This window comes from Diutina rugosa (assembly GCF_008704595.1).
Source record: "Diutina rugosa strain CBS 613 chromosome Unknown scaffold25_size169986, whole genome shotgun sequence".
Classification (NCBI taxonomy): Eukaryota; Fungi; Ascomycota; class Pichiomycetes; order Serinales; family Debaryomycetaceae; genus Diutina; species Diutina rugosa.
The window spans coordinates 55084-81232 of record NW_022995094.1 but is presented as its reverse complement, the minus strand read 5'-3'; the positions used below and the strand labels follow the sequence as shown (position 1 = coordinate 81232).

Here is a 26149-nt window from a genome sequence, read left to right as displayed (position 1 = left end):
CAGGAATCGAACCTGGGTTTGTTCGGGGTTGTGTCGCCACAACGAACCGTACTAACCACTATACTAGACCGGCTGATATTTTTTTGATAGCTAACATGTACTAGAAGTGTGAGGATTTCAATTGTATTTTGGTCGCCAAAAGTACCTATAATGCTATTAAATCACTTTCCATCACTTGGAATAAAGTTTCCAAGAGCTTCAGTATTGAGCCGCATCGATGGGTGGGCGCGGTGACTGGTTTTGGAAGTGGAGCCAGCCCACATCACGTGACGTGGCTGGCTGGTAACTGAGCGCTACTAGGATTTTTCTTACCCGCGCCTTCAGAGCTCCTTACGATGGGCTGGTCAAGTCGATAAACTGGGAAAGAGAACCCGCAGTTGGATTTCCCTCATAGCAAAGTCAACTGGCAACCATCTAACTTAAGGTTCCCTAAACTAAAACTTGACTACACTTAGCATTCCGTAGTCTTTACTAACTCCAACTAGTTTGACTATCCAAAGATCGACGCCGTTGACATTAAATGCTTCAACCGCTACCAAGGCCAATCGATTTACGTGGATCACCCCCAGATCACTTGCGCGAGCATGCATGAAATCAAATCAGTTTTCTCCCCCTTGATTTCTACCTGATCTAGCCTAAAGCAAGCCACGACTTAGCCCCTTCGTTTCTCCATCGTTACCATAACCATGGCCAAACGGATTGATATTCCCATTATCAAATTACTCGAGTAGCACTTTTGTATTGTATTGCAATCAAATCAATAAGTCTTCATTTGTGATTTACTCAAACCAACCTCTTCATCTTCACATAAGGTTACTCTAATCTTCAATCATCGGATCAGGATGGGATCAAGAGGCGTTCTGCAAGGCTGACTGCCTCAGTGCAGATCAGCATCAGAAATGTGTGGGCGCATGAAGCAGCGCGAAAAGAGCTATAGAGCTGCTACCAAAACTACGAAAATGAATGGAATACCAGGTGAACTGGATGGTTAAATTCATCAGAATGAGTGCTGTGTTAATCAATTCTCCACTAGTGACTATTTCATGCCAGTTTGCCGTCGTTAGACTTAATTTTCGACTCATGGTACCAGTTGGCAACAGGTTCATGCGAAGTCCACCACGGGCCCTAAGAGGACAAATTCCAGCCATCTCATGAAAAAGGGATGGGGGAAGATATAAGAAGCGGACCCCGGTAGCTTTTGCACCACCTCCCCCCCTATACTCCGATGAAGTTTTCCCAATATCTTGTGCCTCTTCTCAATGCCTTTTACGATGGCTACCCTCAAAAGCGTGAAGCTGATGGCAGATCTACCGTCTACCAGACGTTAGAGCCGATCACTACTACTATCAAGGGTGTTACTAAGACAGTTCAATTCACTCTGACCCATGTGCTTGACTCCACTCCTACTGCTGCTGCTCCTGAACCTGCTACCATCACCGTGTTCACCCCTCCTGCTGCCGCTACTGACAACAACGATAACAACAACGCTGGCGATAACAATAACAACAACAACAACAACAACTCTGGTGACTTCGGTGTGCAAGTAGACAACAGTGGCGACTCACCCTTGCAAGGCCAAAACATCAAGAAGGTTGACGCCCACCCTCAAGTGTTTCTGGTTGGTGGCAACGATGGTTCCGACTTGAGATTGAAGCTCAATGGTGATGGTTCTTTAGTCGACCAAGTTGGTCGTGGTGTGTTCATTGGTACTAATGGTGATTTCGGTAACGTGTCGCCTTGGGGTAGTGTCCCTGGTACCACCGGTTTCTCGATCCAAGACGGTAAGTTAGCCTACCAAAACAATAAGGACTTTTACGCTTGTCCCTCTGGCGAAAACCAATATTCGCTCGCCGTTAGCGGCTGGAATGGTTGCACTACCATCCAATTGAAGGTGTTCTAATGACTGCAACCTTCTTTTGATATTTTCGTGCCAAATTAGCTTTTTTATGAGGAAAGACTCTAGTGGATAGACAACATTCATGGTGTTGATTCGAGCGCGGATGACCTCCTCAGTTATGACTATAATGATAGAATAATGATAGATGTATTTTAAATAAACAATTGTAAGAGCTTGTTTGGAGTCGGGTATTGGTATCACTAAAATTACTGAGGTAGTGCATCCACATTCTGGGTCAGTTGAAGCCTCTGCCCGTAATTCGCAAAAGTTCTACAAATTTTCAGAATTTGTGAATTTAGATCACGAAGAAATACGCGGATTGCCATTCATTTGAAAACGTCAAGACATCATGCTTCTGGATGGAAGGTTGAGCTCGCAGATGTAGTAGTAGCAGCTGTCTAATAGGAAAAACATGTTACTGTCGCAAGCTGCCGCTAGTCATACTTTTCTATGAACTTGAACAGTCATCATGAAATGAAATGAGGTCCACCCGAATCTGAGAGAATTGACTCTCTGAAGTTAGCGCAAATCACCACTAAAATTAGCCTAACGACCGACACTAACTATCATGGTGCATATGAAATTTATGGCAACATATACCTGAGCACAACGAGCCGATTAATGAGAGAGGCACGTGATACACTCTACCGGTTGACGGGAATAAAGATGATTCCAAGGACCTGTCTTTGTCCATTCCACCACCTCCATGCTAGATGCATTAGAAGTGCAACACTACAAAGTACGTGAATAATTTTGGTTTGTTATCTCCCCTGCGGGGAAACCTAACTTTTATTATTACGTACGTCTATGTAGTATATTATACCCACCGATTGCCAGATAGGAATTTCAATTGAGGCGATTTCCCCCGATCGAGTCCTTGAGCTCAAAGCCAGCTTAACATCTGTGCGATAGCATGGCTATATCCGATCGTAAGAAGTTAGTAAGAAGGGGTGTTTCGTTCAACACGTCACCTTCAAGGGGTGTTTTTCCAACAAGTCATCCCGGAGGGGCGTTGTTCCGTGAAGTTGAGTTCTTCTTTCAGGGACGCTGCAGTCAGGAGTCGAGTAAGTCAAAGTTAGTAGCCCTTATTAAAGTCAGTTGTCTTCATCGATGGATAAAATGTGTGTGATTGTGTCAGGCATCAGTGGTAGTTTGGTGGAGGTGGTGTGGATGATAACCGTATACCAGCGAGATGCGAGTATTTATATCCAGAGGGACAAGCAGCCCTGCTCACCAGTCGACGGAGAGACTAGGGGGCTGTTATCCTTAACAATGGTTCCTGAACATAAGCTGAGGCAGAGTCAATCGGAAAACGCTCCCCGCTTTCGCCATCGTCGCCCTGAGTCAGCTCACCACTCTGATGGCCATGCGTTTGTGGCGATCTCGAAAACAACGATCGACGATCCTCTATGCAGCTAGCCATAACCACCCCAAAGAGATTTTGACGTATTTTCCCTTTATGGTTTTTGCCTCAGAACCTGTATAAGTACCATGACATAGTGTAGGGGGCGGGGTTAGAATGTTCATAGAGAAATCCCGCAACGCCCATTGTCGTCAACACAATGCTGGCTGTTTTTCCGTTTTGGTGAGGGCTTGAACCACTCGTCGCACGCCTTACCGTCGGAATGACAACCATTGAGGCGCTCTTCTTGCAGGTGCTCTTCACGATGGGGTCACGGCCCCACGAACAATGACTCCGTAAATTAGTTTGATGGATGATGTGCAGAGCCAATCAACCAGTCAGCAACCAATTGAGGCAGGCTTTCAGAGCCCATTTCATTTCGCTCATCCTTTGTCGAGGGTGACGAGATATGAATTTGATGCGAGTCGATCGTCTAACGAAAATAGTAAACAAAGAGCGCGCCTGGCACGGCTGATGCGCACTCGTAGTTCAGGTTGGAAGACGTTGGCGAATATTCCTACGATATGGCTCACTAATGCGTTAGTCATTGACTACAAAACAAGAGATTCCAAAGACAGCCTTTATTTAGCAAAAAGGTATCGGGTGAGCAAACAAGAAGCAGCCCATTTGAGACTAATCCTCGCCCCTTTTCATCACACTACAACTCTCATAATATTCATATCTTCATCCATTCGGTAGTCACTATAAACTATAAATCAGTTTCTGCTGAGCTATTAGTGGCAGCACAGCTTGCAACCGCAGTCACATTTAGCTCCACCACATTGTTGGCAGGAGCAGGCAGCAGCACAGCCAGCATTAGATTTGCAGCCATCAGCACAGTTTGACGAGCAGTGGCACGCCAGAGCACAATTGTTGGTGCACGAGGCGTCGCAAGCAAAGTTGATCATTTCGGTTCTTATAATTGTAGTTGTCATTGTGATTTCATCTTTTCGGCATTAGGTTGTGGCCTATTTATATTAGTTGAGATGTTTCTGCCGTTTGCGTGGTTTGTGCCCCACTGCATGTGGGTCACGGCTGAGGTGTATTCGCCTCTCAAAGTCGTAAACCCACATATATTGGCATCGAAGATTATCGAATTCATCTGTGGGGTTCCTTCCTCTTGGGCGCCTCTACATACATTAGTAGAACTCGCAAATGACACGACGTAAGATGGGGGACTAATCCTCATTAGCTGACCACAACCAACCAACACGTCTAGACTTTATTTTCATTTTGATTGGTTCCGGGTGTTGCCCCATATTAGCTCAAGATTTCACTAATCGTTCTGATCATCAACTCTAGGGGTAGCACGGCTTTCTGATCATGTCATCAGCAAAAATCACGCGATCATGCAGAGAAATAGAGCGCCAAATAACACACTCCGACTAATTGGAAAATTAGAGCCTCGACTTCTCATTATATTCTAAATTTCGAGTGTATATGAAACATGGAATGTCCGAATTCGAAAAAAATCTCAATTACTCTTTACCTATAGAAAGAAAATAACGTTTCGAACAGCACTTATTCAACAAGATTCATAGAAAAACTTGAATTTAATGTGCAATACCCGATATCATCAACGAATGTCAAAAATATGAAAATCTTTTTAATACGGTTAAACTTGGAAAAGCCGATTTATCAAAAGTGCATACAAGCCGGTCTAGTATAGTGGTTAGTACGGTTCGTTGTGGCGACACAACCCCGAACAAACCCAGGTTCGATTCCTGGGGCCGGCACATGTTTTTGATTTTTAGGCTTGATGCCAGTTGTTGGATTAACAATTATCTAATCTTTTTCTTTTATGGGATAATGAGAATATTGGTTTTTAAATTCATGCTTGAGCTTAGATAATGATAACCGAAATTTATTGAAAACTAATCCTATTTATGTAATCCCGATTGACAAAGCAGCAGCAGCTTATTGACGATTTACTTTCTTTCGTAGCTTCTTCTCCACTTGTCGTCAACTTCCTTCAAGTAGTAAGTACCTTCGGACAAGTGATCGATGGAACCAGTGGGGGTGAACAGCTTTTGAAGGTGAGCCTTTTCTCTGAGCTCGATGGCTTCCAAGTACTTTTGAGGAGGTTGGATGGTGCGGCCTTCGCCCAACTTGTGGTCGAAGTCGAGCTTCTTGGTGATGTAGCTGATGTCGTCAACGACCTTGACCGACAAGAGGGTCGAGGCAAGACCCGAACCGTAAGAGAAGATACCGATGCGCTTACCTTGGACGGCTTCGGAACCGACGTAGTAAAGCAACGACGACAAGCCGACCCAGCACGAGGCGGTGTACATGTTACCGGTGTTGGTGGCAACGGTCAAAGCCGGTTGCACCCGTTGTTTTGTCTTTTCCTTAGCGAGAGTGACGAAGGTCTTTTCAAGCGACTTGTCCAACAACAGTTGGTCGTAGGTCAACTTGGAGAGGGCAGCCTTGGTTTCGTCGTCCAAGTCGAATGCGGAGGGGTTGGCAAGGTAGTCGTTGTACAACATACGGGCGTACGACTTGGTCACCAACTTGCAAGTGGGGACGTGGAACGCGTTGTAGTCGAAGTGGTCGATGCCAACGGTGGCCAGTTCCTTGGTGACCTTCTTCGAGTAGTTGCGGTAGCAGTGGTCGATGGCCTTGACGTAGCACGCCAACGAGAAGTGGCCGTCGACGGTGGGGTATTCCGAGGTGAAGTCGGGCTTGTAGAAGTCGTAGGCGTGTTCCATGAACGAACCGCGGGTGGATTCGAACACGATGGGGGCGTCGGGACCGATCAACATGGCGATAGCACCGGCACCACCGGTGGGACGGGCAGCACCCTTGTCGTAGATGGCGATGTCACCGGCGACCACGAGGGCATCGCGGCCGTCCCACGACGACAGTTCGACCCAGTTGACGGCATTGATCACCGCCGAGGTACCCCCGTAACAGGCGTTGATGGTGTCAACACCCTCGATGTCGTTGTTGTCGCCAAACAATTGCATCAACACCAGCTTCACCAGCTTCAGCTTGTCCAAGAGGGTTTCGGTACCGACTTCCAAGCGGCCGATCGAGTTGGGGTCGACGTTGTAGTTCTTCAACAACCGCAGCACCACCGTCAACGCAAACGAGTAGATGTCCTCGCGGTCGTTGACGAACGCCATGTTGGTCTGGCCGAGGCCGATGGTGTATTTGCCGGCAGGGATGCCGTCAAACTTCTCCAACTCTTCCTGCGACACGGCCTGGGTGGGCACGTAGACTTCAATCGCCTTGATCCCGATGTTTTGTGGTCTGGTCATGGGGTTAGTGGTACGAGATCAATGGGTATTCGTCCGACGTTATATAAATTTTCGTCGTACCCATGCAACATGGCTCTAATTATGTGCAGGCGACGTGTTTGAAAAAAACCCAGCGAGTGAGGGTCCGAACCTCAAGCGGGGCTGGTTTCGGGTCAAGGCTGGGCTAGCGACGAACTTCAGCATTAGCCATATTACGTGCTATATTTTGTATTTGGATTTTAAAGTTCAACATAAAGTTATTCAACTGTTATCTGGTGGCAAATAGGCACTGCCTCTAAGGCGGAAGGTTTCATGATTTCTTTTGCGATTACGTGGGGCTGGGAGCGAAAAGAAACTCTGCGACGCGGGGCTCTTAGCGACACCCCCCGAAAACCGTGCCATCATCACTTACGCGTAGTCCGCACCCGCGATGCGATCGCCACTTTAACAGGGGCAACAACAGTGATGGCGACGATGACACAAAAGATGACTTTTCTTGTAGTGTTTGAAGCGGAACTGTTGTGATTCTGGTGACTCAATATTGTCTATTAATTGATTAAAAAGCGGGGCTGTGGCGATAGTTGCGCGGAACACGTTTTAAGTGCGCTCGTATAGCCGTCGTCGTATAGAGATATAACAAGGAGAATTTAGGGAGACTTCCCCCACAAATGAAGATCGGTTAAAAACAACCAAGCTTGGGCCGATCCCACAAAGATGTATCAACAACCAGCCGATAAGATAAGATTTCATTGTTTTGTACCTACCCACAAAATAGTTTAAAGTATTCTTCACTTCTTCGAAGGAGAAACGGATAAGAATTCAAGAGAGCTATATGTCTACTCGAATCATGGTTGGCAAGGGAATCTATTCCATTGGCTGATAATTGTCTGACGTTCATGGCTTTAAAATGACACTCTTCGTTATGAGCTCTCCATTGTTTGTACCTTCCTATCAGCGTAAGCAAAACCTTGCCTATCAACTTCCTAGCAACCGTCAGATGTCACTAGTCTTTTAATGATTCCAGCAATTGGCCTTAACCCTTATTAGTAGTCCTCTCTATTTCTCCTCTATATTCACTACCATCAGGGTTAAGCTCGCACTGCGAATAAGTCCGAGCATCGATCGCTTACAAATCATCCCACCATGGTTCCCGTAGGCGGGCTTGCCCAGACATCAAAACGCCTCATCAAAGTGGCGGGGCGGGACGCCACCAAGTTCCTCAATGGCCTCGTCACCTCACGGTTCCTCCCCGACATCAAGAAGAAGAAACAGCACACGATCTCCGCCGTGGATGACGCCCACGCCGACCTCGCCCTGGTCGTCGATATCCATACCAATTGGGGGCTCATGCACGAGGATATCTATGATCCGATGAACCACATCACCATTTCTCGTGACGGTATCAATCTGATGTTCCTCACGTCGAAAGGGCGTGTGGTCACTGACCTGTTCATCTACGTACTGCCGTTTGCTGGCAATGAGCTGGTATTGAGCCAACACCCTGAATACCTTGTCGAGGTGGATGAGGCCATGGTCAAACGGCTCATGCTGTTGTTGAAACTCCACAAATTGGGCGCCAAAGTCACCATAGAGGAGACTCCTTATCTCAGTTATTATTACTACCACGACTCATTTGAATTTGACCAGTGGCTTGATCAAGTCCAGGATGCCTACTTCACTTCCACTACCCCTGCAGAAGGTCTTCAAAATGCTAATTCGTTTATAAAGTCGGAGTTATTCTCGACTAAGGCGCAAAGCTTAATTACGGGGTTTGCGTTTGATAACCGTATCCCTAACTTCGGTGTCAAAATCGTCACCACCGAACCTGTGGATGAAGTGTTTTCATCGGAAAACTTCCTGTTTGAACAAACTAAAGTTGACGAAATAGACGTTACCCGTCGTCGTTACGTAAACGGTCTTTTTGAGGTTGGCGATGCCCCCGTTGGCACTACCCTCTTGCCCTTTGAAACCAACTTGGACTATATGAATGGCTTATCGTTGGAGAAAGGGTGTTACGTGGGACAAGAGCTTACCATCCGCACGTATAACAACGGTATCATCCGTAAACGGGTGGTTCCAATCCAATTCCACCCGGCAAACGAAGAATTAGAAGGCACTTTAGAGGCTCCTGAGCTCGAAATCGGTGGTGCCGTACTGGATTTCGCCGCTACCATTCCTGCGGAATCCGATGTCATCGCCGCCGTTGAAGAACCTGAGAGTGCGCCAGCGACACCAGTGGCGGCGTCACCATTCGGCACTAGTCTGAAACCAGTGAGAAAGCGCAAATCTCTGAATGGGAAAGTGTTATCCACTCGAGACAATTTAGGGTTTGCCCTCATGAACTTAAATGACTTGGAAAAGACCCACGAGTATAAGGTTGACGTCGACGGTACCACCATGGGGGCTACCGCGTTCATTCCACAATGGTGGCCTCAGGAAGAGCCATAGATTTATATCTGCACATAGCAATCACATATTACCCCAGAGCATCAGCAAGTCGCACAAACGTTTGTAGTACCACTTTCGGATTAGGCCCCACTCGTGACGCCCACATCTTAATCCGTCCATCATTGGATATACTCACAAGCCGACTAATTACACGGTACATTCGTAGTCTGTCTAAGTTCAAATGAATCGTTTGTTTGAGATAATTGTGGATTCGTTGAGAACAAGGTCTTTCTTCGTCGTCGCCCTCAGTGCGTTCAAGCAAGCTTTTAAGAGTTTCCTGAGGCACTTTAAACACCATCATGTTCAATCGAGAGTTGATTTTACCGTTCTCTCGGTGGTAAGCAAGCTCAAGGTCGCCAAACTCTGCTACCGCTGATAGCACCACCATATGGTCGACCATAGCTCTCATTTGCTGAGGGGTAAGCGACCACGGTTCAATAAGGTAATTGACCCCGTTCCTCCATCGCTGGATATGCTTTAAAACAAATTTTGTCGCCACTGTCATTCGTGTAAATACGCGGTGGATGTTATTGCGAGTAACGAACACGATCACCAATGGAGTGAGGAATCGACTCTGGAATTCAAGCACAGTGACTATCGCCTCATCACCATCCACAAGTAATTCATCTTTCCGGGCACGAGTCTTGAGATCCTCGTACACATCCTTCCACGTTTTGATAGATGCGGCCTCGGCGGATTCGGGAGTATACCAGCTAAACACCAACCGCGATACTTCTTCACGGTAGTATTCGAGTTCGGCTTTGCCAAATGACCCCAGCGACGATACGGGTGCGTTGGCCAGGAATAGACGGTAGGTGCCGTTGGTATACACCAATCGAGACATCACGCGTAGGAGACACGCGACTGTCGCGCACCATCGCGTTAATCAACACAATGAAAGTAGAATGCGTTAATGAGTGTAGTGCAACAGAATTAAGAGCTATTAGGTTCTAACAAAATGGAATATCAAATGCCGTTGCTCTTAGTTAAGGCAGTCAATTATAGTTGTAAAAATATAACACCTTGAGGTGGAAAAATGAAGTCTCCGGTACAGGGAATCGAACCCTGATTTGCTCGGTGAAAGCGAACCGTGATAGCCATTACACCATACCGGACTTGATGAAATTTTATTATTTCAGAGTGCAGTCTATGAGGCCGTTCCAAGGCCAATTCTAGCCTTCTTATTGTTCGTTCTCAGTGAAAACGCACTTGAAAGTCTGTTTCCGTCTTGTAGTCAACATTAATTTTATCATATTTACCGGTGGTTCCAAAGTTTCTGCATCATGGACTCACCAATAACGTTTCTATATTTCAACAAAGCTAGCCAGTTCCTTATAGAGTATTCCATGAAGGCTTTTTTACAACTATATGTCAAGGCAGAGATGTAATCGAAATAGTCGTTTTTTCAATCTCAAATTATAGACATTCAATGTTCAGGATATGTAAAAGTACTCACGCCGATGATATCAGTTTTGTGGACCAATACGCTACATTATCTTTTTTAAGACTAGTTCGGTTATCAACTTCGAAATAATCAAAGGCTAAAACTGAATACAGCACACAAACTCACAACTCGCTCAAAATAAATTAATTTCATGATATTAAACTCGCAATTGAATGATATATAAACTATCAACTCGACTCAAATTTGCACGGAAAGTTGCTCAATTTGGGCTCGGAGAGCATCAATGGATTTCCCTTCCTCATCTAACCACAGGTGGAGACGCTTGACGTGCTTAGCATTCTCATAAGTAGTAGTCAATTGGTCTGATGACCTGTTATTGAGCAGATCAAGAACGTTGCGAACCTCAGTACTGAGCAGTTCCACCAGAGCAGTCAACTTGGAATTGTCACTGCCGATTTCCGAGGTGTACTTGTTGATCTCTGCGAACCATTGCTTCTCTTGTTGTGAAAGTGGAAGTTGTTGGGTTGCCGTCGCCCGTCTCACGTTGTCAAATAAGCGATCCTTGAGTTGCTTGTACCTTTCGAGTAACTCCTCTTGGCGTAAGCAAACAGCCTCAACCCTTTCTTTAGTGGCACCAATATCTTGGCTGGGCGAAATTTTGTTAAGGGTCGCCAACTGTTTGTGAAGCTTATCAATTTCGATGGTAAGAATGTGATGAAGTTGAATGGCCACCTGGTTGAATTTAGCCGTCGCGGTAACCGCAGCTTCCAGGGCAATACTGGTGGCTTCAAGCGGCTTGTGGCCTATAAGATGTTGATGAATGTCAACTCCCACAATCTTTCGACGGATGTCAGGGACGTTTTCCAACGCTTTGACGCCAGCAATCAACTCAGTGATTGTGGTGTCTGGAGTGGAGGCGACCTTCGGCTGTGGCTTAGTATTTGGAAGTGAGTCATTGATCAAACGCTTTTGAGGCTTCTCCAAGACAATCTCGTGGATGGTGAGTTGCCCGGTGTTCCCATGAACCACTGCTACCACCAACCCCGTGCGCATCACTGTGTCTGAAACTACTGCGAGACCATCAATGCCTGCAGTGGTGTCAAGCACCTTATATTCACTCTTGTAGCTAGCAACGTCGACCTGCTCGTTGGATGCTAGTTGCCACGTGAACTTGCGCATCCAGTCGTCAATATCAGCTTCCACAACACCATTTGGTCTTCTAAACCAAATACGCCCTTGAATGGCAGACGAAGTAACAATCCGCGCGTCACCAGACACCGCCACCGGTTCGGAGACCACGGTGGAGAGTTGCCAGTACTCGTCGATCCAGTAGCTGATTTCTTGTTTGAATAGCTCTAGCTTCTGATCAACTACAGCACTGGAGTTGATGAAGCCAAAACCCCGACGAGGCCGGCGGTAGGCCACGACGTTAGCGTCCAACGACGGGCGCGGCCCGGATGGGCGTTTCACTTTGAGATGGTCATCATTATCATTAGGCTCGTTCCAAACACAAACGAGGGGGGCAAGTTGGGCGAGGTAGGTGCAATGGTTTTTGCCCTGTTTCTGACTGAGAGCAGCCAAGAATGCATACTCTGAGTTATCGTAGATCGCTTCAATATCATAGAAGTTTTCCCCTTCAATGTGAGCGATGGGACCCTGGATGATTGGCTTCGAGGCGGGGTCAATCGGCGACTGAAGCCGCACTTGAGGCGGCGAACCTGGGTATAACGTCTCTGAAACGACACCAGGACGTTGAGAGTCGGTAAGCAATTGCTGGAAAAACGCCTGTTGTCTGATAACTGATTTTTTCAAATAGCTATCAGTGGTAGATGTGGGGAACTGCTCGGTGATGTCACCCACAACGTCCACGGCATCAGCATACGCCTGTTCCAACGCCTTGGCTGTGGTCACAATCGTGGTGTTAGGCGGGAGGAACGGGTAGATGGCAAAAACAGATCCCAGTTCTGTTAAGATGTAGAGGGTGAGGGCACCTGTCAAATTTGTCTTCGAGCCAAAACCAATCAGCACTGCCCGGTGTGACTCAAGACGGGGTTCTTGTTTCAAGTCCACTTGGAGGACTGGTTTCGACAGCACACGGAGGTCAAACACACTCACCTTCTGGTCTTCAGTTAAAGTGACAAACACGCCATCACCGGCGATAAGCGGGTGCCAAATAAACTTGACAAGCGGAGACTCAAGTTTAGTTTCGAATACCAGCACGGGGATCTCTGCTGCGGCTTTGCCATCGGCATCTGGTACCACCAGCGGGAGGGATTCAGGAAGATGGAATAATTGCACCGTCGACATGCCGTAAACGGCAAGCAAGGTACCTCTGCGGTTTAAAGAAATGCCCTCAATTTGAAATAATGTCAGTGACGGAGCATCGCTCACCAAAAGGTTGTATTTAGACACACCACTTCCCAAAGTACAACACCGAACCATCAGCCGTTTGGCGTAGAACACGTCTCGCGAGTTGCGTACCGCCACCCGGCTGTAGCCGCCAGTGGTGGTGGCAGCAGGCTCCTCGTCAATGGTGGCCCATAACGGCGTGAAGATGGCCTGGTGGCGCAAATCGTCAACCACGGCGTCCATGAGATGGGTGAGGGAGTGCGCGGTGATGATGAATGAGCGTGGTAAACACACTTAGGAGACTCACGCAAAACGCAGTAATTCAGACAAAAAAGAATACATACATCAAAATGTATTTATGTTGAAGCCATTGGTCAACATATAATGTACAGTTGGAGGCGTTTGAGCGAACCCAGTGTTGAAAACCCATAATTCATGTCAGACATTCAACATCAGTTTTCCGTTCTAGGGCGTGTAGCTCAGTTGGTAGAGCGTTCGCTTAGCATGCGAAAGGTCTTGGGTTCGATTCCCAACTCGTCCATTTTTGCCTTTAGAACCTTCAATTTTTTCAAACAACGTTTAAACTTCTTTTTGTGATGGCCACATAGTCACTAGTTTTTCAGTGTCATTTTCATCCACTTTTCTAGTCAATTGATCATCTCGTCTATTGATCGTCTACATACATTCACCAGGCTCGTCAACAGATCCACCGCGCACCTATGGGCAAGCAATACATCTCCACGGTTCTGGCGGCTCAGGCCCACAAGCTGGACATTACGGGAGTGGCGATCACCAACAAATATACCATCACCGTTTCATCGGACGGCTATGCCAATTTCTGGGACAACAAACAGGTCGACGTCCACGACCCTAACGACCATGTGGTGAAGCAAGACATCGGCTCTAAAGGGCTCCATCACGTCGCCTGTCTTGAGAAAACGCTCGGGGGTCTGGGAGTGAAAGTGGTTGTGGTGGCATTCACCGGGTTCGATGGCCTGACAAAGCTTTTCTACTACACTGGCGATGACATCTCCACCTGGACCGAGATCGACTCGCTGCGATTCGCCACGCTGACGTGGGTGCCGGCATTCTACAATAACCCTGTGGGCAATCGAGATTCGCTTCTCGTGTCTTTGGTCAATGGCCAGGTTTCGATTAACGATGTGGAGTACGAAGTCACTGACGATGGCAAATTGACGGGGGTGAAAATCACCGACACCGGCGCGTTCAACCCAAACCTTGGCAGTTTCCCAATCTCGCTTGCGGTGCTGGCCACGGAAGACCCGGTGTTCGCTGTCGGCTACACCAACGGCGATGTGCTTTTGTGTGAGTTAGCTAAGAAGAAGATCATCTATTCGTTGCATTCGAGTGATTTGAAATTGCAGGGTGACAAGCTGAGTTCCGTCCCCAGAGTGCTTGAATTCTCCCCTGGTGGCATGATCTTGGCAGTTGGTCGCGATATTGAACTGGCGGGTACGATTTCCTTGTACGACGTTGTTTACGGGGAAAACATTGGGCTGCTTACAGTTCCCTCCCACTCGAACAACACCGGTATTGGCGGGTTTGCTCATGAAGGATGGATCCTTGGCTTGTCCTTCAACGGTACCGGGGAGTTCTTAGCCTCTTGCGGTTACGATAAAGTAATCAGAGTGTGGAACGTTGACACTAAGGAACGTGAAGCTACCATCACGGTGTCGATCACTGACCTTGAAGATACCGAGCATGACGAAAATACCGACGTTAGTGTTGTTTCGGGTGTGCGCTTCATTAACAAGGGGATTCGTGGCGGTGCTGGTGGCGATGCCAACGATGGTCTTGTGGCCATTAGTTTCGACCGCGGTGTCAGATGGTATCGTGAAGCTGGTGGCATTTGAGGATAGTTTGTCGCATGTACGTGTAGTTTTATGGTACTGAGTCTAGTTAGGGAATGCATATAGTAATGAGTTCAACCTGAATTCTAATCGCAGTGAATTTGATAAGTGACCCACGACAACAGCTTGATGGGAGATGCAGTATTAAACTATTAAGTTGATTATATTCCAGTATTTAAGTTGCTCAAAGTAAGCTGTTGATCACTTATAGTTGCCATTCGACTGGGATGAATGGATTCTTCACAGACTAAGGTGAAAATGGCTTCGACATACCTGCCCAACATTAATGAAGCTTTGTTGGTACCTAGGTTTAGGCTGGCTGATCAAGCGAATTTAGCCCAACTCTCGGTACACAAACCTCAGCATTGATGCTATTTTGCAATATCGTCGGCTTACTCAATTTTGAATGACCATGTGCCCGCCTCGATCTCATTAGATCGAGACTGTGCTAAACATCCTTAGTGGGCTGTTAACATTTGATTCGCTACCTTGGCAAGACTGCCAACGTAGTTAAGCCTTTTTCAAAGTCGATAATCAAGTAACAAGTAGAATGGCTGAAAGTAGCACACTAGCTTAAACCAGATTTTGAGGGAAGTCTTGCTGGACTTGCCTGACCTTATTTCTTATTGCGGTTCCGCATCCCTCGAAGTTAACATCAGCAGTCTCCTTTCATTGAAATTGTGCACGCAATCATTGCACAAGCCAGCCCCAAATGTCCGAGCCTGAACCTTTGGTGGTTAGTGGTGACTTGTTTGGCAAGGTATTCCAGTTCCCACTCGAAGCGTTGGTGGGTCGCCTCTCCACTTGTATCCAAAAGAGCCACGACGACTTCTGCAGTCGCATCATCGACTACCTCTACGACGAGTGGAGCGGCAAGGCTGCCGAAGACATGACCAATGTCAATGAACAGCAAGCGTTTTGGGTGGAAAACGTCCTTCTCAAGGAGGAAATGGTCATGGTGTCGTCGGAGATCTTTCACCAGCTTGAGCGACAATTTGGAGACGAATTGCATGGCTTCAGCATTTCCATCGCCAGACATTACGAGGGCCATGTCAACTTGCTTACGAGCGATGAATTCACGGCGGCATTGAACTTGCCACAGCCCCGCCCTCGACAGAACACTCTGGACACCCAATGGAAGGTCCTCTTTGCCGTGAGAAAGTGCCGCAACGCCAACTTGAACGCGTTAATGAAATCAGGCATTCTTTTCAGCCAGACCTCCCAAGACCTCACCATCGATCGCGGGATGTGGCAAGTAATCAATGCCAGTACGTCGGACTTTTACCGTAAAATTGAGACGGCGTTGAATGATGCCGAGAGTACTGTCGTTGCTCAAATCAATGCAACGTGGGAGGACGATAGTATTCTGGCGCACATGGACCGTTTAAACATTACTCAAGGTTGATATGTGAGATAGTTGGAAGGTTAGTGCGCTCTACTCAAATCAAACACAGAGAGATATTTCCTGGAGAAATTCAATTTAAATGTCATTCACTTATTAGTAGTCTATCGTTCATAGTATTTACTCTGCAATGTCTTAATTTCAAACTTATTGCTTTTAGATATCATTTGTGGGGGAGCCTCACTACAGGTCTCACTCATCACGGTTTAAGCCGCTCTCCATTACTTCATACATCCGATCACAGCACCCTACGCCAAGGTCTATAACAGCAGATCCCAAACTTGTTTACACTTTATACCTTACAAATCATCCATTCTTGGTACCCGTTGACTGAAAATACCCACCCTCTGACTGCTCAAGATGCCGGCGATGCTGACGGCGCTTAACTATAGCAAGGACCGCAAAGTCGGTGAGGGTACCTATGCCGTGGTCTACCTCGGTAAACAGGTAAACACCGACCGCAAGATTGCTGTCAAGGAGATTAAGACCGGTCTCTTTAAAGATGGCCTCGATATGCTGGCTATTCGTGAAGTCAAGTACCTCCAAGAACTCCGCCACCCCAACGTCATCGAGCTTATTGACGTGTTTTCCGCCCACAACAACTTGAACCTTGTGCTTGAGTTTCTTCCCTGTGACCTCGAAGTGTTGATTAAAGACCATAGCGTCACTTTTAGTGCTGGCGACATTAAGCTGTGGCTCCTTATGACCCTTCGAGGTGTGCACCACTGCCACCGCAATTTCATTCTCCACCGAGACCTTAAGCCGAATAACTTGTTGCTTGCTCCTGACGGCCAGTTGAAGATTGCCGATTTTGGGCTTGCCCGGCTGTTGGGTAATATCAACGAGGACTTGACGCTGAACGTGGTGACGCGGTGGTACCGTGCTCCCGAGTTACTATTCGGTGCTAAACATTATACTGGGGCGATCGATGTGTGGGCAGTGGGGATTATCTTTGCTGAGCTCATGATCCGTGCCCCTTACCTTCCAGGGCAAGACGATGTCGACCAGATGGACGTTACCTTCCGTGCTCTTGGCACTCCTACTGAACAGACGTGGCCTAACGTCAGCAGTCTCCGCTTGTACGACTCGCTTAAAGTGTACCCTCCTCCCTCTCGCCAGGAATTGAGGCTTCGATTCAGTGCTGCTACCGAAGAGGCATTGGATCTCATGATGATGATGACTCAGCTTGATCCCAGTCGACGGTGTACTACGGAACAGGCGTTGCAGCACAAATATTTTACTGATAGTCCCGAACCTACACCACCGGAGAAGCTCCCTCTGAAGCGAACTCCACTGGACGAACCCGACTCCAAACGAAGAAAAGTCGAATGAGAACTAATTGGAATGAGAAAAACAGATGCATTAATGGTACATAGCCTTGACGTAATCGGCAATGGCCCACGCCAGAGTGAGCCCCGGACTCTCGATCCCGATTAAGTTGACGAAGCCAGGGAAGCCTTCTTCTTCCTTAATATAGAAATCAACGAACCCTTGGCGACTATCATGCTGCAGTTTTAGTTTTGGCCGTACGCCACTGTAGGCAGGAGCAAGCTCTGATTTTTGGATGGAAGGGAAATAGGTACGAATAGCGTCAACAGCAGCATCGAGGTTGGCGGCACTGGGAGTGTAGTCGATGGCATTAGCGTCGGCAGTATGGAGCCATTCAAGGTCAGGACCAAACCGAATCTGGCCACCAAGGTCAAAGGTAAGGTGAGTGCCTAACAGTACGGCGTTGGGCTTAGGACAAGGGTAGATCAAATGGTCAGTGATTTTACCCATGGGCTGCGAGGAGGTATAACTAAAGTAGTTACCTTTAGCGAAATATGAGCCAAAGTGACGTTCGGGAGGTAGAAGCATATTGGCGATGCTAGCGGCGTGGAGACCGCCCAGATTGACGACGTTTTCCGCGGTAATGGTGAAGTCAGCCCCTTCGACTTCATCGTGTACTTCCAACAGATATTCATTCTGAGAGTATTCAATGTCGGTAACGGTAGCGTTAAGACCCAAAGTACCTTCGTTATTGGAAAATTGCTGTTCAAAGAATGTACAATAGTCGTGAGCACTGATGATACCTGTGGTGGGAGATTCAAGCACAGCGGCACCCACATGGATGTGGGGGTACTTTTGCACTTCCCGTTTCAGCTTAAACTCCACTGGAACCCCTAATGCCACGCAATTGGTGTACAATTTGTCCAAATACTGGGCCTCACCTTCATCTTGAGCTACCACCCATTTGCCACACTGGCGCAACGGTACGCGCCAATTCTGTTGGCTATAGATCTTCTGCTTACCCTCAATACACAATTTAGCTTTCAATGAGTCCTTAGGGTAGTAGATACCGGCGTGGATCACCTCGGAGTTACGCAGGGTCGTCTCGTGGCCGACGGCGGAATTTCTGTCGATAATAATCACCCGGTTTCCTGGAACTTGCTGGAGTTCAGCACCAATGGCAAGGCCAACGATGCCGGCTCCAATGACAGCATGGGAGAAGTCAGCGTGACAAGTAGCCAGGGTGGAGAGACACCGTCTAATCATTTGACGTGAGATCGCTCAGGTCACGTGGAGATAAACCTGGGGAAGCCATTGATTGAAAAAGAGCATTAAATGGAAGATAGCATTACATTCGAATTTGAAACAGAGTCAATGGTTTTTGACTATTAAATGGCTAGTATGTGTCTGATATGAATTTTTCACTCGGTTTCTTTAGATGGTCGGGGTACGGTTGATGTATTAATTCCGTGGCCTTTTTTAATTGAACTATGACGATAATAGTCGATAATCAACGTCTTAAATGTGCTTGGATGGTGTTCAAGACTAGTTTAATTAAAGAGCGTGGCTCGTATTTGATGTATGGTTTCATGTACTCTACTGCTCTCGTAATTTACGTTACATTGGCAGTCTCAACTGTACGACGACGGAAGATGCCGTCAGTAGACTTTTGTCCACAGAGATCAATTAGCATGACGTATTCACTGTAAATCACAAGTAGTTGTTACAAACAATCTGAGACACCATGCTTTTCTAGTGACATTTTTACGACTAATGGCACATAGCCGGTCCGACCGAATAACCACTTAAAGCATGCAGTGTTTGCTTTGGTGACTAACCGCTAAAACCGAATTTTGTCAATGCCAACACGGTCGTATATTGCGCTTTTCCCATAACCATTTCGGTACTGCTCAAACTAGCGGGTATTACTAGTAATACGGTTGACGCATCGTCAGCCAATTTTTAATTAAACCACAATTCATCTTCACAACGAACGAAAGCTTCAGCCAAATATGCTTACAATTAGCGCTTCGGACAATAACCGCCCCACGTTCGTATCGGTACGGCTAACGGTTTTCGCACCGGCCGATAAGACAGTAACTGATGGGGGTTTTACGGTTACTCTCATGCCAGCGGCTAACAATGGCGCCGGGCGCTAATAACAATGGCCCCAGGGTGATTAGCGGGGTGCCGCTAGCGCCAGACCGTTTGTTCCCCTCCCCTCTCCCAAAATGTTAGTAAAAGCGTAGTTAACCACCTGCACATAGATGAGCAAATAAAGCCGCATCACCCGATTCGGCACGGGCGCAGGACGCCAGCCATTAGGCGGTAGCACTGGCCTACGGCATCAAGTACAGATTTTGTGATTTACTGGGCATACTGCTACCGGTCACTTTTCTCTATATCGGTGCCCACCTTCCCCCCATCACCGGTGTCTCCGAACCCAAACCCTCGCCTCTCGAGCTCACGGGCATGATCCTTATCGACGGCGCCAAGTACCTGTGTCTCCTGTGTGTCCGAGGCCATCGGCTGACGGCGTGTGTCCACCACGAAGGGCGCCCCTTGGTTAAAGTCAAGGGCAAGGGGCGCCCTGCCTACGACGCGCAAATTGAGCTGGACCAGCGGGTGGTGGTGTTTTCTGAGCAGGCAGAAGTGGACGAAGATGACGCTAACATCGTTAGAGTGACTCACCATCTGGCTAAACAGGTATTGGATGTCAATACCAACCAGATCATTGGGCCCTACGTGGAGAATGCGAAGACGTTCAAGCCGTTGGTGCACGCTAACCTGTTTATCAATACGCTGTGTGGATGTTCTATAACGGGCAAGGTGAAGAAGCTGTGTGGATGCAGTCGCCAGAAGGTGAATAAGAAACGCATTCTTGAGAAGTACATTACACGGAAACAGGCGGCTCAGCCTACTTTGGAGTTCCAGGCACCGATACTCAAACAGGATGCCCAGTTTGATATGGCATCCGCTGATACTTCAGGAACCTCGTTAACCCCAGTCACTACCCATACCCCCTTACAAAACTCAACCAACCCGCTTAATCTGCTACCGACGAACCAACCGCTGGAGTGGATCGCCGTCCACCCGTGTCTGTGTGACGATAGTTGTCAGTGTCCTGGGTGCCAGGTACACAACATCCCCTGGCAGTTCCCCGAGCCGCCTCAACCTCAAGCGGAGCCTCAGTTTGATCTCCCTGACCCTTACTCAGTGATCACCACTCCTGGTTCCGATATCTTGGGTCCAATGTCCGATTCCCCTACTTGCTGCTGTCCTAACGATGCCTGTGATTGTACCAATTGTGAGACCCACGGCATCATCAACGGGTTCAAATTGGACGACATTTTGGACATGAGCTTCCCCCAGCTGCTGATCGACCACATCTTGGCCCAGATCCCGCTGCCGGGTTTCGCTCCCGAGCGGCTGTGTCTGCTGCTGGGGCTGGTCCCTACGCTGTCGCCGGCACCTTCAGAGCTGTCGCCGGCCCCCACCAAGCTGAAGTCGTGCTGCCACTCCCGATAGCGTTGTGCTGTCACCCTGGGTAGCGTCATGCTGCCACCCCTGATTAACGCCTGGTAGCTGCCTACTCCCTTGTACATAGCTTTGGCAGCTACGGCGTTGACAGCGTCTTCTTGTGTTGCCAGCATTGATATCATTGGTCGCCACTAAAAGCACAGGTGGCCCTGGTCCTGATTCTCGGACCTGACAAATCACCCCGATAAGACCGCGCTTACGACAACGCGGCTGTATTTAAGCACCCTCGAATCCATCCAGTTTCCGCCGGGTAAATTTGGGATCACATGGATACTGTGTTCACACGACAAAGTAAGCGGTGCCAGCGCTGCTGGTGTGGCCACCAGAACTGGAACAAGAAGTTGTGTGGCAACCACCAGCACCGCACCTGTAATAATTGCCAAGGATGTGCCTTTTGAGAAATAAGTTTTTTTTTGGGTTAGGTATTTAGGATTAATTGTATATTTCAGAGTCATCACCGTGATTGTAGTGAAAAGTCTGGGTGTGGCCCCGCCACCGTGACAGTGGTGCTTCCCTTCACCTCGTTCCCCCTTGACAACCGCGGGGTCATCGGTGGGCGTGAGTCAGTGACGAGCTTATGAGGCATAATTACGTATTATAAATCTCTGTAGGAATTTATTCGATCAATGCCATTGTTACCTCGAGGCATTGATGCCACTAAACGCGCTTGGCTTATCAGTTGGGTGATCTGATGAGGACGCGTTTTGCAATCGAGCATCCTGGCTGACAAAAGACGTGATCACGCTAATGTCTGAGAATGGTGGCTTTGGCGTTCCCAAGAGATAAGGAAAGTCCGACGAAAATTGCCAATTCTGGTGGCCAATAGGGAACTGACAGAGGCAAATACCAAGAGGCTGTCTCTAACCAACTGGTACGAAAATTCTACATGTTGTTTTTACTTGTGAAATCTGTTACGTTGGGGTTGGATTAGCCTCTCACCTTAAATCGTGATTATAGTCATCCTTTTTGCAGCACGGGTGTATTTCGCGCGATTGAGTTCATCTATAGCGAGCGACGAATTTTTCATTGGCGCGACGATGGCTCGCGACTCGAATAAACACTCTCAACAGCCATGGCGCACTAAGCATTCAACCAACGCTAATTAAGACCGTCCCTAACGTGATATTTTTCACACCCATCCTAATCACAGGATTCACCTTGATAATCTCACCTATCTCTCTGTTTCACTGGCCTTGCTCCAACCCTGTTTGTGCGCACGATACCATCTTCGCGCCCCACTCACCTTCGTCGAGCGTCCCAACCATGAGTGCCGCCGACCTTCTGTTCTACACCAGGGACGACGAGAAGAAGGGCCAGCTGTTGGACGTGCCGATCAAGGATGGCAATATCGTCACCATCAACTTGGTCGACGAGCTCGCCGACGACCCCAGCGAGCTCACGGGCTTCCTCCTGCTGGAAAACTCCGCCCGCAAACACTGGCTTGCCATCGCCTCTGCCTACTGTGCCAACCACAAGTTGACCGAGGCGAAGCAGGTGGTCGACGAAGCGGCTCAGCAGCCGGCATTCTCCGATGACGACCGTGCCGCCATCGATATTTACCGTGGGTGGTTGGAGCTTAAATTCGCCGAACACGCCGTCGGCAAGGCTCGTTTTGACCACTATAACGAAGCACAAGCAGTGTTTGACCATTTACCTCGTGAGGTTCAGGCTAAAGCGCCGGCGACGTTGTTACAAGCACAAATCTACCTTGGGCGTGACCGGCTCGACGATGCCCGTCCTCTCTACGATCAAGTACTCAAACGCGACCCGTCAAACTGCATTGCCTTGATGGGTAAAGCTCACATCGCGATGGCGAAGCAAAACTACCAAATTGCTCTCAAATTGCTTCAACAAGTGCTCATGATCAAACCGACGATGCGCCCGGACCCGAGAGTGGCGATCGGGGTGTGCTTCTGGCTCCTTAATGACCACAAGATGGCGGTAAAGCTGTGGGAACGCCTGGTAAAGTTGTACCCAGACGATAGCCACCGCGCTAGAGTACTTCTAGAATTGTCGAAGCTTAATGATACCTTCACCAAGCTGGTCACCGATGAAGACTTCATCAAAAACTATACCGAATCCATCACCAATTTTGGTGAGCTTCAGACTGCTAATGACTACGTGCCGGCTCTAGTATTGGCTCTGTACTTCTTCCTGAAGCGTGACTTTGACACCGTGAGAAACGTGGTGCTCCAAATTGGGGAAAAGATCATTGGTGAACCGTTGGGCGATAGCGACAGTGCCCGTTTTCGAGCCGCCAAGACCTCCAAGTTCGAGCTGGTGGTGCTTTCCCAGTGTGCTCTCTGGTTGGCTCGCTGTGAGTTCGCTGAAGGTAACTTTACCCTGGCGCAAAAGCACTTTGGTGAGCTGATCAAGCTCAACGATAACTTGCAGGCCAAGCTCGGGCTTGGGCTGGCCCAATTGAACCGGGGGCTGGTGGAAGACGCCATCATGACCTACGAGCTGATTTTGAAGACGAACTCTAAGTGCTTGGAAGTTGTATACCTCCTAGGGGTGTTGTACTCGCAGCTGAAGAGTAAGCGGAAACACGAGTTGGCGGTGCAGCTGCTTGAGAGATACGTGCGGCTTGCTTCCTCGGCTGACTTCAAAGAACCAGTCATGGTCAACGCATTCCTTGTGCTCGCTCAGCTTTACGAATCTAAGGATATTGGCCAACTGTTGAAATATCTCCAACGGGCGATTGAGACTCAGGCCAAGATCGAGCGCGATGTTCCCGTGGAAGTGTATAACAATATTGGTGTCTACCACTTCCTTCGGAAAAACTTCGACGAAGCCACTAAAGTATTTGCTCTGGCATTGGATAAGACTACCGGTCCGTTTACTAGTGAGGACGGCGATGTTCTCGCTGATCTTCCGGGCGACTTGGAAGTCACTATTAAGTTCAACCGGGCTCGTTCGCTTGAAGTGAGCGACCAGGCCGCCGCCATCGAAGTGTACAAGCAATTGGAGCAAGAGTGTAGTCACTACGTCAGTTCGAAGTTGCGTCTCTTGTTCTTGGACTGCATTGCCACTCACTCCAAGTCGTACGCGGAAATTAAGACCGAGCTTGATGAGCTCCTCGCTGCTAATGCTCTGGACCTTGAGATCAGATCGTTCTACGGGTGGTTCGCCAAGAACTTCGGTAAGAAGGTGGGGCTCAAAGCTGATGCTGACAACGCCTTCCACCGCGATACTCTTGTCACCTACGAATCGCATGACTGCTATGCCCTCATCTCGTTGGCTAACATCTACTGCATCATGGCCCGCGATGCCAAGAGCGACGACTCCAAGCGCCGCAACTACTATCTGCGGGCGGCTGAGCTCTATATCAAGGTGTTGAGTATCGACCCTAAGGATGTGTATGCTGCTCAGGGGCTTGCCATCACCTACATTGAAAACAAAGAGACCAGCAAGGGGTTGGACGTGCTCTCGAAGATTAGGGATTCGCTCAACGACATCACCGTCTACTTGAACCTTGGCCACGCTCTTTTGGAAGCGAAAAACTTTGCCAAGGCCATTGAGAACTACGAAGTGGCTCTCGGCCGGTTTACGGACGGTAAGGACACCAAGATCTTGTCGTTTTTGGGTCGGGCGTGGTACCTCCGGGGACAACAGGAAAAGCATTTACCGTTCCTCAAACGGGCCAAGGAGTACACCGAAAAGGCGCTCGCCAACGTCGGCGAACTGGGGCTGGCGCTGATCCAATTCAACTTGGCGTTTGTTGACTTCCAGATCGCTGAGTTCATCACTAAGCAACCGGCGAACCAATGTGACGTGGAAGAAATCGAGCAGGCGATGCGCGACTTGGAGCAGGCAATCGAGCAGCTTCGCCAGTTGGCTGGTCAGGACGACGACCACCACGTGCCTTACCCTAAGGCAGACCTTGCCGCCCGGGCCAATTTGGGGCTGACAGCACTTTTGCCGCGGTTGCAGACCTGTCTCGACGAGACTAAGCTGAGCATTGAAGCAATGACGTCACGGATTGAGGAGGCCAAGCGTATACGGGAGGAAGAAGCCGCCCGTAAACGTAAGGAGGAAGAAGAGCAGGCGGCGTTGGCGAAGCAGAAGGAAGAAGAACGGGCACGCGAGCGTGCCAAGGAGCTTGACCAATCGCACATCTGGGCCGAGGAGTTCCGCGCGGCTAATGTCGATGTCGTGCCGCTGGACAATGACGATGATGGCGATGCCGCGGATGCTAAGCCCGAAAAGCAAAAGAAAACTAAGGGGACCAAGCGGAAGGCCAACGGCGGTCGCCGCAAGAAGAAGGTTTTGAGTGACGACGAGGAAAGCTCGGCCCAGGATACCGACCCCGAGGCTGATGAACCGGAATCGAAAAAGCGCAAGACCTTGTCTAATGCCCGCGTCGAAGACTCTGATGAGGACCTCGGCGACATTGACAACGATTTGTTTTAGTAACTTGTAATATAATATCTCGTATTCAAAAGCTAGTGTTTAACGGTTATGATTATTATGGCATCCACCACTTTTTATTTGGTGATGGTTTATATGGATGTGAGGTGGGTTTGCTTTAAGGCCTGCGGAGGAAACTCTTTTAGGAAGTCAACAACGATGTGCACGCAGATGAAAGTGCTGCATTGGCTGGATTGGCGAGGTGTGCCAGTCTTCAACTATGAGGACGTTAATCATGCAATCAAGCCCCGGTGTATGCCAATCGCAACCAGGGTCAACGATATGGCAGTAAGATGACTATTACTGGGAGACTGAGGAGAACTAACTGACTTCATTACTTACCATCACTAGCAACATATGAATACGAGTCCATTAAATATATAATGCTTATGAATCTATATACCTCAAGCTATCTATCACTTGATGTATAATCCAACCATGGCGTATACACCAAGAGAAAAAGAGCCTATGTGACGATTGTCAAAATCTAAGAGTTCCTAAACTAGTATACTGGTGCCCCGGACCAGCGTCCCACCCACCTCCACTCACAAACACTACATTTGCAAGTGGAAGCCGGCACCACCCTCTCCAGCAACCTCCCCCTCTGGCTACTACTAGATCCCCAGGGTGGCCAGCCCTGATAGTGGGGAAAATAGCTTCACCAAAGAGCATTTGCTCGCAACTATCTTAGCGCTCGGCGTTCACGTATTGACCACTGAACTGCAATAGAACAAGTGACAACACAATCATAGCATCTAAATTTATATCAACAAAGGAGGATAATGACGGGAACCTCGTGAGCGACGTCCCAGGATATCACGCGTAGGAGTTATCAGCCACTGACTCCTGTGAGAATATCTCGTCACCAAACCACAGCCACGACACTCGGGAGCCGTCACCCCCCCCCCCCCCCCCCC

The 26149-nt window shown here is 48.4% G+C and overlaps 11 protein-coding genes across 11 annotated transcripts; 7 read left to right on the top strand and 4 right to left on the bottom strand. All coding sequences in view use genetic code 12, as the record gives it.

Moving 5' to 3' along the window:
• Positions 1-1225: 1225 nt before the first annotated feature.
• Positions 1226-1900, top strand: DIURU_001421 (uncharacterized protein; the record flags this gene model as incomplete). The annotated part of the gene is made up of 1 exon (XM_034153963.1): positions 1226-1900. The coding sequence occupies one exon, from the start codon at positions 1226-1228 to the stop codon at positions 1898-1900; it is 675 nt and encodes a 224-aa protein (XP_034013778.1).
• Positions 1901-5227: 3327 nt separating this feature from the next.
• ERG13 (hydroxymethylglutaryl-CoA synthase) lies at positions 5228-6559 on the bottom strand (the record flags this gene model as incomplete). The annotated part of the gene is made up of 1 exon (XM_034153962.1): positions 5228-6559. The coding sequence occupies one exon, from the start codon at positions 6557-6559 to the stop codon at positions 5228-5230; it is 1332 nt and encodes a 443-aa protein (XP_034013777.1).
• A 1122-nt stretch (positions 6560-7681) lies between these two features.
• DIURU_001419 (uncharacterized protein) lies at positions 7682-8986 on the top strand (the record flags this gene model as incomplete). The annotated part of the gene is made up of 1 exon (XM_034153960.1): positions 7682-8986. One exon carries the CDS (start codon positions 7682-7684, stop codon positions 8984-8986), a length of 1305 nt encoding a protein of 434 aa, XP_034013776.1.
• Positions 8987-9014: 28 nt separating this feature from the next.
• Positions 9015-9830, bottom strand: DIURU_001418 (uncharacterized protein; the record flags this gene model as incomplete). The annotated part of the gene is made up of 1 exon (XM_034153959.1): positions 9015-9830. One exon carries the CDS (start codon positions 9828-9830, stop codon positions 9015-9017), a length of 816 nt encoding a protein of 271 aa, XP_034013775.1.
• A 798-nt stretch (positions 9831-10628) lies between these two features.
• Positions 10629-12983, bottom strand: NUP82 (linker nucleoporin; the record flags this gene model as incomplete). The annotated part of the gene is made up of 1 exon (XM_034153958.1): positions 10629-12983. The coding sequence occupies one exon, from the start codon at positions 12981-12983 to the stop codon at positions 10629-10631; it is 2355 nt and encodes a 784-aa protein (XP_034013774.1).
• Positions 12984-13459: 476 nt separating this feature from the next.
• SKI8 (SKI complex subunit WD repeat protein) lies at positions 13460-14614 on the top strand (the record flags this gene model as incomplete). Its single annotated transcript, XM_034153957.1, has 1 exon — positions 13460-14614. One exon carries the CDS (start codon positions 13460-13462, stop codon positions 14612-14614), a length of 1155 nt encoding a protein of 384 aa, XP_034013773.1.
• Positions 14615-15323: 709 nt separating this feature from the next.
• Positions 15324-16016, top strand: DIURU_001415 (uncharacterized protein; the record flags this gene model as incomplete). Its single annotated transcript, XM_034153956.1, has 1 exon — positions 15324-16016. One exon carries the CDS (start codon positions 15324-15326, stop codon positions 16014-16016), a length of 693 nt encoding a protein of 230 aa, XP_034013772.1.
• A 357-nt stretch (positions 16017-16373) lies between these two features.
• On the top strand, positions 16374-17345 carry DIURU_001414 (TFIIH complex serine/threonine-protein kinase subunit; the record flags this gene model as incomplete). Its single annotated transcript, XM_034153955.1, has 1 exon — positions 16374-17345. One exon carries the CDS (start codon positions 16374-16376, stop codon positions 17343-17345), a length of 972 nt encoding a protein of 323 aa, XP_034013771.1.
• A 30-nt stretch (positions 17346-17375) lies between these two features.
• On the bottom strand, positions 17376-18548 carry DIURU_001413 (uncharacterized protein; the record flags this gene model as incomplete). The annotated part of the gene is made up of 1 exon (XM_034153954.1): positions 17376-18548. One exon carries the CDS (start codon positions 18546-18548, stop codon positions 17376-17378), a length of 1173 nt encoding a protein of 390 aa, XP_034013770.1.
• A 1206-nt stretch (positions 18549-19754) lies between these two features.
• MAC1 (Mac1p) lies at positions 19755-20810 on the top strand (the record flags this gene model as incomplete). Its single annotated transcript, XM_034153953.1, has 1 exon — positions 19755-20810. The coding sequence occupies one exon, from the start codon at positions 19755-19757 to the stop codon at positions 20808-20810; it is 1056 nt and encodes a 351-aa protein (XP_034013769.1).
• Positions 20811-22085: 1275 nt separating this feature from the next.
• DIURU_001411 (uncharacterized protein) lies at positions 22086-25235 on the top strand (the record flags this gene model as incomplete). The annotated part of the gene is made up of 1 exon (XM_034153952.1): positions 22086-25235. The coding sequence occupies one exon, from the start codon at positions 22086-22088 to the stop codon at positions 25233-25235; it is 3150 nt and encodes a 1049-aa protein (XP_034013768.1).
• Positions 25236-26149: the final 914 nt, after the last annotated feature.